Here is a 21191-nt window from a genome sequence, read left to right on the forward strand (position 1 = left end):
CAATTTTGGTGAGCCTGTGCAAATTGTAGTCTCCGTTTCCTGTTCTTGGCTGACAGGAGTGGCACCCGGTGTGGTCTCCTGTTGCTGTAGCCCATCTGCTTCAAGGTTTGATGAGTTGAGTGTTCAGAGATGGTATTCTGCATACACTGGTTGTAACAAGTGGTTATTTGAGTTACTGCTGTCTTTCTATCATCTTGAACCAGTCTGCCCATTCTCCTCTGACATAAACAAGGCATTTTCGTCCACACAACTGCCGCTCACTGGATTTTTTTTTTTTCTCTTCAGACCATTCTCTGCAAACCCTAAAGATGGCTGTGTGTGAAAATCTCAGTAGATGAGCTGTTTTTTTAAATACTCAGATCAGCCCATCTGGCACCAACAACCATGCCATGTGCAAAGTCACTTAAATCCTCTTTCGTCCCCATTCTGATGCTCGGTTTGAACTTCAGCAAGTCACCATTTACAGATTCCTAAATGCATTGAGTTACTGCCATGTGATTAGCAATTTGTGTTAGCAAGCAATTGAACAGGTGTACCTAATAAAGAGCCCGGTGAGTGTATGAATAAATGTGAAATCACCAATTCCTATGGTGTGTACCGAGAGCTGCTGACACTGCTGTGAGATTACTCCAGCACAGCATTACATAAAAACCAAAAATAATTAGTGTAGTGCTCCTTTAAAAATTATATTATATATCAAATCAAGTAAAAAAATATACAATACATAATCTACAGTGTCCATACAGGGGCCGGCATCTTAACTGTGGGCAGCCGACTGTGACTCTATGCAACTTCCCAGCCAGCTGCCCACTGCACGTGTGAGCCGCACTGCACCCCATAAATGATCCTAAAGTCTCCTGGGACCTGTGACGTGTCCCAAGAGGCTGCAGGGGATAGAAGGGGGCTGTACTTTCACTCCATTCACCCAGACAGTTGGAGCAGAAATGGGGGCAGGTACCTCTCAAAATCAAGTTCCCCCCCCAAAAAAGAATAAAATAAAAACATTCCAAATATGAGACAGGAAGGGGAAAGGATGTGGAAAAGCAGAACTTCCCCTTTTGGGTGAATTCTGACCCCTACCCCTGCGTTACTTACTCCTGACCCCTGAACTCTGTATTACATACTATTACTCTGAACTATGTTACTCCCCTTAACGCTGCATTACTTATTAATGACTTCGGAACTGTGTTACTACTGACCTCTGAACACTGCATTACTCTTGACCCATGATCTCTGTGTTACTTTCTAACTGATCTCTGCATTACTTACTACTGATCCATGAACTTACCTCTGGACTCTGCATTGCTTACTACTTACTTAACTGCATTACGTTCTTCTGACCTCTGTGATACTACTGACCTCTGAACTCTGCGTTACCTACTACTGACCTCTGCATTACTTTCTCCTGAACCCTGCAGTCTGGGTTACTACTGACCTCTGCACTCTACATTACTACTGACATCTAAACTCTGTGTTACTTACTACTGACTTCTGAACTCTGCAATGCTAAGACCTGGCCCTGCACTGTGCATTATAAACTTTTATACTCTTAAAATCTGCATTACGAACTACTGACCCCTACACTCAAAGCCTCTCCTCATACCTGACCAGTCCACAGACAGCATCATCACCAACCCCAATATCCCCCATATTATCACGACTGCCTGTTTGTTGCTCATGTATTGTCATGATTACCCATTTGTTGCCTATGAATTCTATCAATTGCAGCACACTGTGACATAGAGGGAAAAAATATGACTCAATAGACCTGAATTTAAAAAAAAAAAAAAGTTAAGATTTGCCATCCTATAGGAGACATCTAGAAACAATAATTATGCCTAAGCTTTACCCTGAAAACGAACCTTTTCCCCTGAAATCATCTTAAAAAACAGCAGAACCTTAAAATGCTAGTCTTACAGGATCTTGCTATTTGGTGACATTACCACTGTGCTGCTCATTGTCCTCAGTACTAAACAGAAAACTGTAACTAAAGGCCTCCAGGAGATAAAATCTCTCTGCTTTTGTTTTATTCAGTGCTTTAGTAGATCAGTAAGATTTTTCATTCCATTGTGGGGCAAATTGCAAAATGCAACAAGTGTCTTCTTGTCATTTTCAAAGACCTTAAAGCGGAGCTCCACCCAAAAGGGAAAGTTCAGCTTTATGTTTTGCTCCCCTACTCCTGGTAAAGAAACATGAGCTTTTTGGAAGCAGGGGGAGGGAGTACCCGATCTTGACAGGTACCTGCTCCCACTTTTGCTCTGACCACCTAGGCGATCAGAAGCAGACGTTCTCTCCCCAACTCCCTCCTCCACACACACACACTCTTTTGGGACATATGACAGATCCCAGAAAACTGCCAGATCATTTACAATGTGCAGTGCTACTCGCGCATGCACAGTGGGCATCCGACTGTGAAGCTGCAAGCAGTCACAGCTGGGTGCCCACAATTAAGATGCCAGTGCCTAGGCCATTACACCGCTGGAAATAATGGATGGGGTGAGCACATTGCTGCATCGTAGGACAAGTGAATAGTTGTTTTTTTAAAAAGTCAGCAGCTACAGTTTTTGTAGATTTTAATTTTTTTTCAAGAGGCTGGAGAACCACTTTAACGTAAAGAACTTTGCACCATATAATAAAAGGTTTGAAAATAGAACTGTGGTGGTTACAGGCAATCGAAATCACTGTTTTATGCAAACATACATAAGAAGAGTTAACGTGTGGTTTATTTTTTTTTGCATTACAGAAAAAAATACTTGGCCAGATAGTTTGGGTTTTGGTTTCAGGTGGTACTAGCAACTTAAAATGTTTTATTCAGTACAGATCTCGCACCTGTACACATGGGCCAGGGTATTTTCGCAATCTAGGGCAAATTGATTTGGGGACAACTTATGATACCAAGGTAATACTTTCCTTTTTTTTTCGGGGGGGGGGGGGGGGAATGGTAAACAAATAGGGCTTTTAGCAATACTGTAGTACATAAAACATGTTATGTTTGATGCAATCTACAAACATAAGAAACAGCAAAACAACAGTTGTTTCTAGTTTGACCAGTGAGAGAGTTTTAAAATAGTTAGTGGTGCTGTGGGTAAAAGTACACATTTTATGATTTTACTCTTACAAATAATTTGCGCTGTAAAAATAAATAACTAAAAAACTGATGAATACTGAAATAAACGTGTTATCTTCCAACGTGGAAAAATAAGAATAAGAAAGTGTCCAACAACTTCAATGCTGAATACATTGTGAAAAGTGCATCCATCACCAACATAACCAGCCACTTACAGAATTCTGAGACCCCAGATTATTGGAGGTCTAGGTAGCATATTGCTGCATGTATCCTGGTAGTGTGGTTCAATGGGATTAGATGTTCCAATGCTGCGAAGGGCGATCCTGTTTCTTGCCTGTCTAGGGGAAAGAATAATCTGAAATCCCTGAAATTACACAGCGATCGGTGCGGCTGTGGATTGATGCAGCTGTAGGCACACAACTGCACCAATCCACAAGCAAGAGATGCTGGCGGCAGTGTTGCTGGAACTTGTTACCTGACAACTGGAAGAAAGAGTGCCCGATCACTGTGTAATTTCAGAGGGTTTGGATTATTCTTTCCCCTAGACAGGCAAGGAAAAGGATCGACCATCTCACCATTAGAACATCTAATCACATCAAACCACACTACCAGGATACATGCAGCGATGTGCTACATAGACCTATAATCTGGGGTCTCAAAATTCAGTAGGAGGCTGGCCATGTTGGTGGTGGATGCACTTTACATAATTTAAATATTTTGGACTTATAATTCTTATTTTTCAAGTTGGGAGAGAACACGTTTATTTCACTAATCATCAGTTTTTTAGTTACCGTATATACTCGAGTATAAGCCGACCCGAATATTAGCCGAGGTACCTAATTTTACCACAAAAAACAGGGAAAAACTATTGACCCGAGTATAAGCCGAGGGTGGGAACACCAGTGGGAAGAATTGTGCCTCATCATTGGTGTCAGTGGGAGGAATAGTGCCCCATCATTGGTGTCAGTGGGAGGAATAGTGCCCTATCATTGGTATCAGTGGGAGGAATAGTGCCCCATCATTGGTATCAGTGGGAGGAATAGTACCCCATCATTGGTGTCAGTGGGAGGAATAGTGCCCCATCATTGGTGTCAGTGGGAGGAATAGCGCCCCATCATTGGTGTCAGTGGGAGGAATAGCGCCCCATCATTGGTGTCAGTGGGAGGAATAGTGCCCCATCATTGGTATCAGTGGCAGGAATAGAGCCCCATCATTGGTATCAGTGGGAGGAATAGTGCTCCATCATCGGTGTCAGTGGGAGGGATAGTGCCCCATCATTGGTACAGTGCGGATCGAAAGTTTGGGCACCCCAGCTAAAATTTGTATTAACGTGCATAAAGAAGCCAAGGAAAGATGGAAAAATCTCCAAAAGGCATCAAATTACAGATTAGACATTCTTATAATATGTCAACAAAAGTTAGATTTTATTTCCATCATTTACACTTTCAAAATAACAGAAAACAAAAAAATGGCGTCTGTAAAAGTTTGGGCACCCTGCAGAATTTATAGTATGCACTGCCCCCTTTGCAAAGCTGAGACCTGCCAGTGTCATGGATTGTTCTCAATCATCGTCTGCAAAGACCAGGTGATGTCAATCTCAAAGGTTTTAAATGCCCAGACTCATCTGATCTTGCCCCAACAATCAGCACCGTGGGTTCTTCTAAGCAGTTGTCTAGAAAACTGAAACTGAAAATAGTTGACGCTCACAAAGCTGGAGAAGGCTATAAGAAGATAGCAAAGCGTTTTCAGGTGTCAATATCCTCTGTTCGGAATGTAATTAAGAAATGGCAGTCATCAGGAACAGTGGAAGTTAAAGCAAGATCTGGAAGACCAAGAAAAATATCAGACAGAACAGCTCGCAGGATTGTGAGAAAAACAATTCAAAACCCACGTTTGACTGCACGATCCCTCCAGAAAGATTTGGCAGACACTGGAGTTGTGGTACACTATTCCACTATAAAGAGATACTTGTACAAATATGGTCTTCATGGAAGAATCATCAGAAGAAAACCTCTTCTACATCCTCACCACAAAAATCATCGTTTGAACTTTGCAAATGAACATATAGACAAGCCTGATGCATTTTGGAAACAAGTTCTGTGGACCGATGAGGTTAAAATTGAACTTTTTGGCCGGAATGAGCAAAGGTACGTTTGGAGAAGAAGGGGCACAGAATTTAATGAAAAGAACCTCTGTCCAACTGTTAAGCATGGGGTTGGATCAATCATGCTTTGGGGTTGTGTTGCAGCCAGTGGCACAGGGAACATCTCACGAGTAGAAGGAAAAATGGATTCAATAAAATTTCAGCAAATTTTGGATGGTAACTTGATGCCATCTGTGAAAAAGCTGAAGTTAAAGAGAGGATGGCTTCTGCAAATGCATAATGATCCTAAACACACCTCAAAATCCACGGGGGATTACATCAAGAGGCGTAAACTGAAGGTTTTGCCATGGCCTTCACAATCTTCTGACCTCAACATAATTGAAAATCTATGGATAGACCTTAAAAGAGCAGTGCGTGACAGACAGCCCAGAAATCTCAAAGAACTGGAAGACTTTTGTAAGGAAGAATGGGCAAAGATACCTCAAACAAGAATTGAAAGACTCTTGGCTGGCTACAAAAAGCGTTTACAAGCTGTGATATTTGCCAATGGGGGCAGTACAAGATATTAACTCTGCAGGGTGCCCAAACTTTTGCAGACGCTATTTTTTTGTTTTCTGTTATTTTGAAAGTGTAAATGATGGAAATAAAATCTAACTTTTGTTGACATAATATAAGAATGTCTAATCTGTAATTTGATGCCTTTTGGAGATTTTTCCATCTTTCCTTGGCTTCTTTATGCACATTAATACAAATTTTTAGCTGGGGTGCCCAAACTTTTGATCCCCACTGTATCAGTGGGAGGAATAGTGCCCCATCATTAGTATCAGTGGGGGGAATAGCACCCCATTATTGGTGTCAGTGGAATAGTGCCCCATCTTTGGTGTCAGTGGGAGGAATAGTATCCCATCATTGGTGTCAGTGGGGGGGTGGAGGAATAGTGCCCCATCGTTGGTGTCAGTGGGGGGGAGGAAAAGTGCCCCATCGTTGGCGTCAGTGGGGGGGAGGAATAGTATCCCATGATTGGTGTCAGTGGGGGGTGGAATAGTGCTCCATGATTGGTGTCAGTGGGGGGTGGAATAGTGCCCCATCATTGGTGTCAGTGGGGGGGGGAGGAATAGTGCCCAATCGTTGGTGTCAGTGGGGGGGAGGAAAAGTGCCCCATCGTTGGTGTCAGTGGGGGGGAGGAATAGTATCCCATGATTGGCGTCAGTGGGGGGTGGAATAGTGCTCCATGATTGGTGTCAGTGGGGGGTGGAATAGTGCCCCATCATTGGTGTCAGTGGGGGGGGGAGGAATAGTGCCCAATCGTTGGTGTCAGTGGGGGGGGAGGAAAAGTGCCCCATCGTTGGTGTCAGTGGGAGGAATAACGCCCCATCATTGGTATCAGTGACACCAATGATGGGGCACTATTCCTCCCACTGACACTTGCTAACCCCTGTTCCAGTATGGTGCTGCTGCAGCCAGCATATGTAGTTGCAGCAGCACCAAAGCACGGCACACTTACCTGCATCTCCTTCACTCGATTTTCGCGGGGCCGCTCAGCTCCGCCTCCTCGCCGGTGATTGGCCGCCTGTGTGCCTTTCCTGAGCTACAGTTCTGGCGGCCAATCACCGGTGAGAAGGCGGAGCCGAGCAGCCGCGCGAACATCCAGTGGACGAACCGAATGAAGGAGCAGCCGCGCTTCCTGGACCGGATCGTCGTGGGACCGGAGCCAGGTAAGAGACAGCAGCCCCCTGCCCACCCCTGTACTTACCGTAGTTTCCCTTCTGTTGGAGCCATCGGGGGGGGGGGGGAGCCATCTGCAGACGTTGACTCGAGTATAAGCCGAGGGGGCCGTTTTTCAGCACAAAAAATGTGCTGAAAAACTCGGCTTATACTCGAGTATATACGGTATTTATTTTTACAGTGCAACTTATTTGTAAGATTATAATTTAAACATATGGTGGGTGTTTTTTTTTATTGCAGCTGTAGGATTAATTATTTTTTAGCAGCAAACACAGTGAAATTTTTTTTTTTTTTTTTTACACATTTTATGATTTTTCCCATTTAGAATGACACTAAAATATATTTCTGATACAAAGTACGGCAAAGTTATTATCAAATTAAATAACAAATAAAAGCCTAAAAAAAAACAAAATCCATGCTTACAGATATTTTTTGATATGATGTATGCAATTAACCTTATAACTACCATTTACAGTGTTGAGGCATGATTAGATTAGAAAAAAAAAAAACAGTAAAAGATCACTAAAATTTAAGTGAAAAATCAAGTCTAATACACAGAAAAAAAATAAACTAAAAATGTACAATGGAATACATACTTGTTGTCATTATCATTTAGTTGTATATCCTTAAGATAGAAAGAAAAGTCAATGACTCCAACCTAACAAAACAAAACAAAATAACAAATTAGAAAAAATATTTTCAAGTGTCTGTATTTGTATATAGCACTGACACCTTTGCCAAGAAAAAGAAACAGTACGTTTAAATGTATGCTTTCCTAAGAGGAAATTGGATTTTTGCTACATATATGCATCTACGAAAGGGTTTAAAGAAGACGTTTATGAACAGGCAGGCTTTTTTTCTTAATACAGAAAACACACTCTTTGTCTCTTCTGCATTAAAGTATTCTTACCTGCATTAAGCTACACTGAGCTACACATACGATTTTTGCATATATTGAGATGAACTCCCAAGCATGTGTGGGAGTGACATCATCTTGACCCAGCCAATAAAAATGGCCAAATATAGGAACCTGGAAGAAGACAATCCAAAGATGTCAGCAGTCAGTTAGGTAGCTCATGGACACCTCGTACCTGGGGAGGAGGTGAGCATAGTTCTGTTTTAATTACTTTGCAAGCATTGTATTACTTACTGTATCTCTGTAACAGTCAGTTCCACCCAAAACAGATTACTTGCTGATGTAAAAAAAAAAAGCATACACACACATGGCTCAGTGACACTGTAAATTCCAATATAGGGATGTTGGGACCAGTCTAGAATCTGTTCCATTCCACCAAAAACATAGAATCAACCTCTAAACTGAAAGCGTATCGAAATCTGAACGCAAAATGTAATATATTGCAGATTACCAGTACTTAAAAAGGTGGGTGCATTCATTTTTTAATTTTTTTTTCAGGCTAAGGACATTTTCTGCAAGTACAGAAAGCACCTGTTGGACTTGCCAGAAAAGCAGCATCTTTGTAACTTCCCATGAGCTGAAACAAACAAAAAAAAAAAGCACAAAACATCCTCTTGTGTAAACTACTATTTCTGTCACTATACCATGCAATGAAGATAAACAAAGCCAGACATGTTTGAAGTCAAGTCTGTGTGGCAACCGTGGCTCCCTCCATATATACATTCAAAAAAAGGAGTGTAGACACAAAGGGACAGGAAATGTTATTTGCAGGATCACCATGTAAACAAAAAAAAATCCTGAAAAAAAGAAAGCTAATGCAGCCACCACATCTTTGGACTGGTAAGCTGCAATATAGGACATTTTTTTCTTTGTGTTTATATCTGCTTTATTAACCCAAGAACCTGAAGGAGGAAAAATTACTGACTAAAGTTAAACACAGATATCTGAAGGCATTTGGACATTTACCAAAATTTAAAATAGTCATAGATACCTATATTCTGTGACCTTCAATCTTGAAAGGTAAAAAACTTTCAGGGTATCAACCTAAAGTAAACACTACATATTTTATGTTACACTAATGTGATTCACATTATATTACAGCAGCTTTAGAGATTTTGGTTATAGTAATAGAGTGCAGCACTTTGGTAAAAATAAATATACTCAACTTACTGCAAGTGCATGACACTTATAGATGAAGATATAAAATTTTCCTTTTTTGGGTTTATTTAAAGGATAGGGTCACCATTTGAACAGGTTATATGTTGCACCCGTATTTAGGGTGGAACATGTTCAAGCAGATCCCAATCTCCTTCTTAATGGGTAATCAAGACCTTCGTGACTAGTCCAAAAATCTGATATTTACTCAACATTTTAATCACATTGCACACCAAAATTATTTTCACACCATTTTTAAAAACAAATAGGGCCTTTATTTGGGCCTAAATTTTTTTATAATAAGCAGAGAAAATAATTAACATACAAATATGTGTAGATTTTGATGCACAGGTTTGAGCTGAAAGGTCGATAAACAAGTGCATATAATTTGAATTTATAGATAGTAAGCATTTTCCAGTAAAATGGCCATAGTTCCCCAACCAGCTCCTCAATGTACAGCAGGGCTATGCAGGTTAAAAAGAAATGAGATGGTGTCAACTTAAAAAATAAGATTCTTGTAATCTTGGAATCCATTGAGGGATGAAGGGAGTCTTAAACCTGTGGGTTATATTGCTATCTACAAGAGGACTGGACATTGGCAAACAAAGAAATGTAGGCCAGCCCAGAGTATAACTCCACCTACTACCAATATGCATCAGTTTTGTAACAAAGCATTACTAAGTGCAAGACCATAAAACACAGAGGGGTGGGACCCATGCCTCTCTATGGAGCCCAAAGAAAACATTTTTTTTTCTAGTAAGCACAAAAAAAACTCTTTTAGTTTTGCTGTTATGATGAGCATAGAAAGTATTAAGCCTTCAGGAACCTTTATCCAAATGGTAAAACTAGGGATTGCCTGCACATCAAATATACACCTGAAGACCTTATGCCCCAAGCTTGCAACAGATGAAGAAAATAATCCACTTCATCTAACTTGAAGAATGTGTGAACAGAACACCAGACAACAGCCTTAGAAACCTGGGAAATACTGTAGTTGCCTGATGCTGAAAAGACCAAGAGGTGCTCAAAGATCTAGTGGAGCAAGCATTAACAAGAAAGTGGGAAACAATATCTCTGAAGCAATAAGCTTGAACGATGATGTGTCTGAGACAGCAAGAGATGGTGGAATGAGAAGCCAGGGTGCTTTTTTTGGGCCCATGCAGTATGGTAAATCAAAGAGGCTGATGGCCTCTTAAAGTAAAAAATAGCAGAGACTTAGGCTGGCCATACACTATACAATTTTCTTTAGAAAACTGCATTTGATTTCTCAAAAACCATATAATATGAGGTTCAACCTAAAGAACACTTTCAGTTGTATCCAATGAAGCAGGCCCTTTCACTACATAGTTGAAAGTAAATCTAAAGGAAATTGGCCAGAAATTGGACAGAAAATTGTATAGTGTATGGCCAGCCTTAACCTTTGATGTTGCTGAGAATGAAACACTGATCCAAACACAACTGCAGGAAGGGGAGGATTTGTCCCACTGGGAAACTCCTGGGGTGAAAGTCACGAGACTGACACTAAGTGAGGTAAGCCTTCCATGTCTGACTATAGACTTTGCGGTAAATAAACTTCCTAGCCTTGAGAATCATAGAAATAACAGACTCAGAGATGCCTCTGTCACTTAAAGTCATGGGGCTTCAACAACCATGCTGTCAAAGCCAGCGATCGAGAAGCAGCATGGCAAATCAGCCATTGGGAAAATATATATAGAACGCTTGCCCTGTCAGCATACTACATCCATCTGGATCAGTCTGGAACGATAAGGATTGCTGGAATGCCCTCCATTTCAACCCTGCAGAAAAGGCAAAGAAGAGTCTTGCCTGTGAAAACACAGATCCTGGACTGCCTCCACTGTATCGGGTGCAAACAATGGTGGCTCAAGAAATATGCCTGTCAATTATTTACACCTGGAACAATTGTGGCTAACAAGGCTTGAACATGCAGATCTGCTCTATCTCCCTTGCCTCAGCAAGACTTCTGGTTCCTCCCTGATGGTTGATATATGGCACCACTATGGTGTTTCTAACTGAATCCGGATTGGATGGGCCTCCAACAGTTTGGTCCAATGCTGAAGGGACTGCTAAATTGCCAAAACAGCTCCAAGATGTTTATCAGACAACAATATTCCTTTTACAACCAGTTCTACTGCACGGACAAAGTTCCCAGAACTCTTCCCCAGCCCAACAGACCGACATTCATCATGAGAATTTAAAAATAATGAGAAGAAATAATTTCCCTGACTCCAGAGCTTTGATTCCTCAGCCACCAAGCTAGGGATAACCTCACCCTTTATGTCAACTGAATATTGCATTGCACAGGTCTGATGTGAAACTGGGCAAAGGGCACTGCTTTAATAGAGGCAATCATCAGGCCCAAAAAAGGAGAGTCTGACAACTTCTGGACTGAAGAGCTTAGACTTTTTTTGGGGAACGAACACTCTGATCTGAGACAAATCCAGAACCAGACCTAGATACTTCAAGCGATGATTCAGTGTGTTATTACTGATTGCGTGGGAATACACATAGTGTGGGCAGCAATTATTATTTTAAATATTTATTATTTAAATATTCATTAGTGTGTTTTTAGTCTATACATTGTTAGGATTGTGCAGAGGACACCTCTAGATGGCTCAGTTCCAGCTACTATTTTTAAATGTTCAGGATCCACCTTAACTTTTGTAATGTCTGTATAGTGAAGCATATGTCACCTGACAGAGCCATCACAAACTGTCCCCTTAAAAGGAGAATGTCTAAGCATCAATTGGGATGCCACAAGAGTGAAACAGGGCTAACACTGAAACCAGCACCTTGTTGTACACCCAAGGTGCCAAAGAGAGGTAGAATGGCAGAACCGCAAATCATAAATTGGTAGTGCAGAGTCAAAACCTTCAAAAATATACTGTTACACTGCAATAATGGGTGCATGTAAGCAAGAATTGTACAGTCAGGTCCATAAATATTGGGACATCAACACAATTCTAACATTTTTGGCTCTATACACCACTACAATGGATTTGAAATGAAACGAACAAGATGTGCTTTAACTGCAGACTGTCAGCTTTAATTTGAGGGCATTTACATCCAAATCAGGTGAACGGTATAGGAATTACAACAGTTTGCATATCTGCCTCCCACTTGTTAAGGGACCAAAAGTAATGGGACAACTGGCTTCTCAGCTGTTCCATGGCCAGGTGTTTGTTATTCCCTCATTATCCCAATTACAATGAGCAGATAAAAGGTCCAGAGTTCATTTCAAGTGTGCTATTTGCATTTGGAATCTGTTGCTGTCAACTCTCAAGATGAGATCCAAAGAGCTGTCACTATCAGTGAAGCAAGCCATCATTAGGCTGAAAAAACAAAACAAACCCATCAGAGAGATAGCAAAAACATTAGGCGTGGCCAAAACAACCGTTTGGAACATTCTTAATAAGAAGGAACGCACCGGTGAGCTCAGCAAACACCAAAAGACCCGGAAAACCACGGAAAACAACTGTGGTGGATGATCAAAGAATTCTTTCCCTGGTGAAGAAAACACCCTTCACAACAGTTGGTCAGATCAAGAACACTCTCCAGGAGGTAGGTGTATGTGCGGCAAAGTCAACAATCAAGAGAAGACTTCACCAGAGTGAATACAGAGGGTTCACCACAAGATGTAAACCATTGGTGAGCCTCAAAAACAGGAAGGCCAGATTAGAGTTTGCCAAACGACATCTAAAAAAGCCTTCACAGTTCTGGAACAACATCCTATGGACAGATGAGACCAAGATCAACTTGTACCAGAGTGATGGGAAGAGAAGAGTATGGAGAAGGAAAGGAACTGCTCATGATCCTAAGCATACCACCTCATCAGTGAAGCATGGTGGTGGTAGTGTCATGGCGTGGGCATGTATGGCTGCCAATGGAACTGGTTCTCTTGTATTTATTGATGATGTGACTGCTGACAAAAGCGGCAGGATGAATTCTGAAGTGTTTCGGGCAATATTATCTGCTCATATTCAGCCAAATGCTTCAGAACTCATTGGACGCCGCTTCACAGTGCAGATGGACAATGACCCAAAGCATACTGCAAAAGCAACCAAAGAGTTTTTTTTAAGGGAAAGAAGTGGAATGTTATGCAATGGCCAAGTCAATCACCTGACCTGAATCCGATTGAGCATGCATTTCACTTGCTGAAGACAAAACTGAAGGGTAAATGCCCCAAGAACAAGCAGGAACCGAAGACAGTTGCAGTAGAGGCCTGGCAGCGCATCGCCAAGGATGAAACCCAGCACCTGGTGATGTCTATGCATTCCAGACTTGGAATTGACTGCAAAGGATTTGCAACCAAGTATTAAAAAGTGAAAGTTTGATTTATGATTATTATTCTGTCCCATTACTTTTGGTCCCTTAACAAGTGGGAGGCACATATGCAAACTGTTGTAATTCCTACACTGTTGAGCTGATTTGGATGTAAATACCCTCAAATTAAAGCGGACAGTCTGCAGTTGCAGCACATCTTGTTCGTTTCATTTCAAATCCATTGTGGTGGTGTATAGAGCCAAAAATGTTAGCATTGTGTCGATGTCCCAATATTTATGGACCTGACTGTATATACCCACAGAAACCAGTAAGTCTTCCTGATGAAGAGAAGCAATGAAAGATCTGGTTGATTCAATCCAAAAGTGTGAACCTGAATAAAGACATTAAGGGTTTGAGCAGGATGGGGCAGGATGGGGCAGGATGAATTTTGAAACCGTGAAATGGTTTGAGTAAATTCCCCTAGAACTACTCTGCAGCCAGGACAGAAACTATGACATCCTGGTCCAGAAAGCAAAAGACAGATGTCCCAGTCTGTGAAATGTAAGTTTTGAAGGCAGTAAGTGGGGAGAAGTCAGAGACCAAATTATTGAGCTTGTAGCCCTGGGACACCACTTCCCACACCAAAGCATCTGATACGCAAGATGCCAAAGTGTCTGAAAAGTCCAATAGATGTCCCCCCACTCTGGAAAGTCTAGCACTTTAACAAATGTGCCCTACACATCTACACCAACAGAAGACGTTTGTGAGAACAAGGCAAGAGGCTTCTAGTATGCCATCATGGCTGAAATACAATGACAAAGCCATCTGCTCCACACTCTATGCTACAGTACAGGGTATATGGAATGAGTTGTTAAATTTATTTTAATGGATTTCACCTACTTAGTCATGGTCTGACAAAGTAAAATCACACAGTCAAGAACCGCCAAAAAGATCAGAGTTCTGAAGAGGCTTCCAACAAGTTCTAGGTTGGGTCCTTAAAGACGTGTATACTCCACCAGTATAGTAGTTGCCTTAAGGTAAGATATGGCCAGATCCACAGAATAGACTGACCACTTCTTAACAAAATCCATACGATCTGGAAACAAAGTCAACAAGCGCTTAAGGAAAGCAAACACCAATTCCAATTTTCATATAGAAAGTTGAAAAATCAGGTGAAAAGGGAAATACGTTGCCGTCTTAGGGTTCAGATATGATCCATGGATGGGAAAAACATGATCCAAGGATGGAAGCAAACCGATCCTTCAGGTTTAGGGTGGTGCATACCAAAACAATAAGGGCCAAAACAGTCTTTTAGCTTGGGAATTTTAGACTTCTTAGGGGTATATTCCTCCTACTTCGTAGGTGGGATAGACAGACAGCATGGGACAACATAATTTCAGGCTCTAGGCACTCTGCAAACAGCCCCCAACCTGTTATTGAAATGTAACCTGGGGGTATCAGGTACATCGGTACTGTCCTCCCAGGCCCATTTCCAAAATCAGACATGTGCAGCTGCAAATTAGACAAAATACAGTATAGGTTCAAAGTAAGAAGCAAAGTCTCATCCAGATAACTGGTAGCAGTCAGTGACCAGAGGGCTGAATGGCCAGAGGTGACCAAAGTCCATGTAGGCAGACAGTAGGCTACTCACTAAGGATGCCAAGACAGGGAAAGAGCAGAGGAGAGGTCGGCAACTCTAGACCACAGAAAACCTAAACTAAAACTAGAAAGTGCCTCAAGTGGATTTGAGGGGCCAAAGGTCACTTCCAAGCTAGTCCAGCAATGTCCAGTCCAGTGGGGTCTGGCACTTTCCAAAAACCAGACAGAGGGCACATCACGCAAAGCAATCAATTGGAGGGGAAACCTTTAGCAGCAATATAGAGAACAGTCTTGACTGAAGAAAATTTTGAAGAAAAGAAAACATTGCCAGAAACAAGCGATATAAAAATGAGGGAGGCAAACTCTTCCTACATTCATCTGCCCTTAATTCATACAGAACTTTGCATTAATGGAAACTATAGTACAGCTTGTATCAATGAAAAAGGGGGGTGGAAAGGGCGGACATAGTCTGCACTTTGGATTTCAACTAGGACAGCCAGCACCACTCTTGTGCTGATTTTTAATAAAAAAAGGTTTACTTAAACTTAGGCTTTAACTACTATCACAATAGGGTCGAAAAAACCCTCTATTGTGATAGCAGTGACAGATCCCCCTTTTTGAAGAAATCTGTGGTCTAGTAGACCCCGGATGTCTTCCCTGCCACTAGTGCAAGCACACTGGTTATATCTGTGCCAGGATTTTGACGGCTATAATCTTGGAAGTGATTAAAAGTAAGCACTTCCACGTTCAGCCTTAACAGAGGAGATATAAGAACAGAGATTTCTCCATTTCCTACACTGCTCTGTATCCTGATCAGCTGCTTGGTCATCATGATCACCTCACAGCTAGCTGAGCCAGAAAGAAGGGAGAATGTAGAGGGTCCAACCTGCCAGCACACCCATTCACCAGCTTGCACACATGTAGAAGTTACAGGATGACAGACACTTCTATACTTAAAGTGGAACTTTACCTATAACAACTTGATAAAAAATAATGTTATTTAGCAAAAAAAATACATTTCACATTAATAATTATGCTACTGAAATTAGTGTGCTGTAAATTGCCTTCAGCATTGTTCCTGTTTCTTCTTGAACCAGAAACGAACTCTCCTGCATTCTGAGACCCAAGAAGGGGTGGATAGATGGAACCAGAATTTGAAACATTCGACCACCAGTGCATAAGGAGTTGTGCAGCTCCAAACAAGGCTGGGGAAGCCCGACCAGTACTGTGAAGCGAAACAAAACAGAAAGTGCACCAACCTTGCGCATTACCTCAGTGAACCAAATTTTATTGAATACAGAATAATACTCACAAACAGCAAAGCAAATCAAGCATGTAAGTCCTCAAGGGAACTTTAGGATAGTAGAGCCTGCGCGAGTCCCATCATAGGGGTAGACACTCAGGGTACAGCTGACGCGTTTTGAAAGGAGTCCCTTCTTCATCAGAGCTCTGACTCCCTTTGAAACCCGCCCCCTTACCTAGCTCCTTCGCCAAGGGCCCCCCCTGCTATTGATCTACCCTGTAAGGATGGACAGAAACTGGAGAACCACTGTTCTGATACACAATGCTTTATCAAGATGGGGCTTAGGTAAGTATAGGGGGAGGCACAGAAGGATCTCAGGCACAGAAGGTTTTCTACCTAAATGCATAGAATGCATTAAGGTAAAAAACCATAAGGCTTTACAATCACTTTCATTTTCTGACTAAAGTTCCATATTAAATGGTCCTGCTGCACTGTAAAAGAAGATAAGCCCATGGCTGCAATAGTAGTTGCTTCTTGTCCTTTTAAAGCCCTGCCAAACTAGCTGTGTTTCAGTCTAAACTGAAAAACAAAATATTTAATCTTTGTGACACTTAAATAGAATTTGCATAATAATTTGGAACAGGGTGTATGCAGCATTGACACAATGGTTACATTGCCATGTAGGGGGTGTTTCAAAGAATTGTACCAACAGGTAAAGCAAGCAATGCAGTATTATAGCTGATCATAAGTACCAGACAATGGATACGATAGCCCAAAAAACCTAAATAGGTATATAGTGACTGTAGAGAGATATATAGAGGCAATCTACCCCCACAACCACTACCTGGGTAATAACCAAGGCAGGTAGTGGTTATAGCAGGCTTAATGGCAAATATTGGTGGTAAGGTTTCTAACAGCAGCAGTCATGTCCATAATACTTGATAAGATGAACTTGATACGGCCATCACTTATCACTAGTGGAGTAACTAGAACCTTCAGGGCCCCGATGCAATAAACCATGAAGGGCCCCCCTAACCCCCTTCCCTAAAGGCAAAGAGCAAGCTTTAAGTTGTGATTTCTAATTCACGCAATGGTTCCTTAGCTCCCAGCAGCTGAACAGAATGTGAGTTACAAACAGTATATGCAGATGGGGAGCTACCAAGTTAGGTCACTTAACCTGAATTACATCTACCTGTGTTATGTTCCTGCCTTCTAGTGACAGGGTAAATGAAAGCTTAATTGCAGATTTCATTCTTGAGCTATCTTTAAAGGCTAAGTTCACATTTGTAAATAAAAGAAATAAAGGCACATTTTCTGCAGGTAAAAAATGTGCATTTATTATTTTTTTTCTTAGGAGCCTGCAAAACATTGCACACACGATTATCAGATTATGGGTGCGATGAGAGGCTCCTGCAGACTCTCAGTACAGCTGTCCACCCATAGATCCCATACAGGCAGATAGTTACTGAAGAGCAGGAAGAATCAATGAACTACAAGGATGCTCACCAATGACCTCATAGAGCTGTTTTGAGAGGATCCACTGCCCACTGTCACAAGGAGGGATTGGGGGGTGTGAGGCTGCTGTTTTATTTATTTATTTCAGGTACTTATACAGCGCCGTCAATTTACGCAGCGCTTTACATATATATTGTACATTCATATCGGTCCCTAACCCTTAAGGGGCGTACAATCTAAGGTCCCTAACTCACATTCATATACAAGGGTCAATTTAGACAGGATCCAATTAACCTACCAGCATATCTTTGGAATGTGGGAGGAAACCGGAGTACCCGCAGGAAACCCACGCAGGCACAGGGAGAACAAGCAAACTCCAGGCAGGAGGTGCTGTGGCTGGGATTCGAACCAACAATCCTAGTACTGCCAGGCGGAAGTGCTAACCATTTAGCCACTGTTTTAGTAACATGTTACACCCTGAATATGGGGGTAACATGTTACTAAAGGTGAACTTATTCTTTAACAGTTACAAGCACTTGGTGTTTTATACCTACAATAACATGAATATTTTCAAAGAAAAAACATTTCTACTTCCTTGCAAATACACTATATATTTGCACTATTGTGTGAAATACAATGGAAATATAATTGTTTTGTGGCATTAGGAATAAAGACTATGTTGTGAGATAAACACGGTTGTTGTATAGTGTTAAAAAAGGTTTACTGTTTGGGCAGGTGGTCCACAAAACCTAGCTTTTTCTAGACAGTAGTAAGTTTTGTACTGATTTTTTTCATTGCACAAACAACGGTTAAAGGTTAATGACTGAGGGTATTTAAAGTGGTAGTAAATCTGATCATGCTTTTCCCCTGCAAGGCAATGTCATAACGTGCTAGTATACATTGCATACTAGAACATCATGTGAGACTTGCCTTAAAATGAAGCCCTCTAGCAGCGCGCTGTCACCGCTGACAGGGCTTCTATCTTCACTCGAGCCTACATCTGGGTTGTGATCTCCGGCAGCTTGAATGGCTGAGCCGTGAAGACGTCACTCCCATGCCTGCGTGCACGAGTTACTTTTTACGGCACACGGCTCTGAAGGAATGGCACAGGCATGTTGTTCCTTCAGAGCGCATGTGCCTGTGCTGCTAAACAAGTAAATATCTCCTAAACAGCGACCCAGAAACATTCCTTTCCAAACCGCAGCCTCACCAAATAGTTGCCTGAATGGACTCTCCCTGCCGCCAGCTCCTCTGCCTGCCGCTGCTGCTATTATCCTCAAGGAAGGGTACATCATTTGAGGTGCAGCAGGTCTGGACGTTGCAGCACTCCCCCTTTCCCACACTGTCCTACCTTATTCACACAAGACAAGAAGCATGACAGATCTGGACAGGACTTTTCATGTTAGGAAGCGAGTGTTTGGATGCAGGTGATTGATTGCTAGGCAGTGGGGAGGTCCAAGCAATCATTTACCCGCCTTTAACATGAAAAGTCCTGCCCTATGTCCAGACCTGCCGTGCTTGCTGTCTTGTGTAAAATAGGACAGTGTGGGGAGAGGGAGGGGGGAATGCTGCAATGTTATGAAAGGGACAGAAATCTGTAAGCAGGGAGGACGGAGATGGGGCTATCTGTGATGAGGGGGGTCTTTGATGGGGTGTCTGTTATTGGGGGGGGGGGGTCTGTGATGAGAGGGGCCTGTGATGAAGGAGGTCTGTGATGGAGAGGATTTGTTATGAGGGAATCTGTAATGAGGGGGGTCTGTGATGCAGCAGTTGGTGATAGGGGTAGGGGGTATGTGATAGGGTAGTCTGTGATGGGGGCAGTCTGTGATGGGTCAGTGTGTAATGTAAGTGGGGGGAGGAACTGTGATGTGAATGGAAAACTGTGATGAGAAGGAACTGAGTCATAGCACCAACTTGACACTCGGACCTGGAAGGAAATTTTACTGACCAGACCCCTGTGAATTTTTATTCAGTACCCCTGTTTTAGGCCATCGACGCCACAAAAAAAAACTATACATCCCAAACACTTTATTTATGTGGCAATGTGAAAGAAACTTGAAATCTGTCAAGAACTACAGTAACTGTACAGTAATCTGAAAAATGTACACAGCATGGAAATGGTTCACTTTTTCAACATCTTTAAACACATAAACATCTGATCTTTATTCAAGCAGTGGCCACAGATAAAGGCAATATACTTGAACAAGAGCACAAGAAAAATGTTTTTATTCAATAAAAATATCAGTAGGTATAATAGAGTACTGTGGCATCAAAAGTTGGTATTACCTCCTGTAGCAGAAATGACTTCCTGGGCGCTTATTCATAACTATTCACTAGTCTCTGAAATCAACTCTGCAAAAAAAATGTTAACACTTCTCCATGCAAAATTCCCTCAGTTGCAAGATGTTTGTGTTGCCTTGCATTAGCTGCCCATTTAAAATTGTGTTGAAAGGCCATTTCCAAATCAACTTTAGCTTTTGGACAGAAGGCCCAAAATTGTCATGCAAAAGCGGTGGTCCAGTTGATTCCTAGCGTGGATTTTGAATATTGCTAAGCAAAACACTTGGGAAGAGTAAATATCTTTCAGGATTAAGCCAATCACCATACAAAACAGGTTGCAAAAGCGACTGAATGGGAAAGATTTTAGGCTAGAGATCCAAGCTAGCAATCTTAGGTGTGGCCAACGCAGTTGTTCCAGGTCAAGATCCATGTGCACTGCATCAAAAAGGACCAAAACGGAATTCTTAAGCTTTGAAGCAATGTCAGCAGTTGCAGACTCCTCACCTACCAATAATCATACACAGATACGGTACATTGCTCATTGTCCTCAGTTGATTTGCAGAAGCAACTGCAGCCAGAGGGAAAGGGGGTCTGAAGGAAAGGATGCGGGTGCACATTTTTGAGCCTGAGTCCTGAGTGAGCTAACATGACAGAAGGTTTCCCCACAAACTCAGACATAGTGGCTGACAATACCTCTCTGGATAAGGAGGAGGAGGGAGCCATGACCAAAGGGGTTAAGGATGATTCCAAGGAGTATTGAGATTGAAGCAGTGGCCTGGGCTATCTGTGTCCTGCCCCTTAGATGGTACACCACAAGCCCCCTAGAACTGTCAATATATTATAAACTAGAAAGGCCCATAGGACTGCTGCTCATGGGTTTATAGTTGGCTGTACCAAATATGCAAGCGATTCCCACAAGAAGTACTCACAAGAACACCGGAGAAGCAAGAAAGGATTAATGCCACCTGTGACTCACTCACTGTAAGGCAGCAACAAGACAAAAAATCTTGATAAAAAGGAAGGAAAAAGTAAGAAGTAGCTTGCTTTTCTTCTGAGACATCCATTCTTCTACAGCCTCCAGCAAAAATCTGAGGTAGGCTGGGAGTGTAAGGGTCATACCTGACTGCTCTTACTAATCTGTTTGCCAGTGTCCAATCTGTTAAAGTGGTAATAAAGTTTACATAAGCCTACTGAAATGACAAGCTAGGAGGGTGATGGGCCATCACCATGGATTGCCTGGTGTCAGAGAAAACTGTCATAAATGACACATGCAGTTTGTAGCAGAAGATCAGATCCACAATAGGTGTTATGGATTGAGGCAAGTACACACTATACAAGCATAGTCTTCCAGGCTGAATGATGCCTA

General features: G+C 42.0%; 1 protein-coding gene across 1 annotated transcript in view; it reads right to left on the bottom strand.

Annotated features, from left to right (window-relative positions):
• Positions 1 to 21191, bottom strand: part of LOC149444920 (RUN and FYVE domain-containing protein 1-like) — a 233999-nt gene that overhangs the window by 151442 nt on the left and 61366 nt on the right. Inside the window, exon 7 of the mRNA XM_089654398.1 lies at positions 7493 to 7554. Within this exon, the coding sequence (XP_089510524.1) occupies positions 7493 to 7554 (62 nt within the window). The remainder of the gene's footprint in view (positions 1 to 7492; positions 7555 to 21191) is intronic.

The sequence above is a fragment of the Staurois parvus genome, unplaced genomic scaffold (genome assembly GCF_062004578.1).
Source record: "Staurois parvus isolate SC_StPar_1 unplaced genomic scaffold, SC_StPar_1.0 ptg000763l, whole genome shotgun sequence".
Lineage (NCBI taxonomy): Eukaryota > Metazoa > Chordata > Amphibia > Anura > Ranidae > Staurois > Staurois parvus.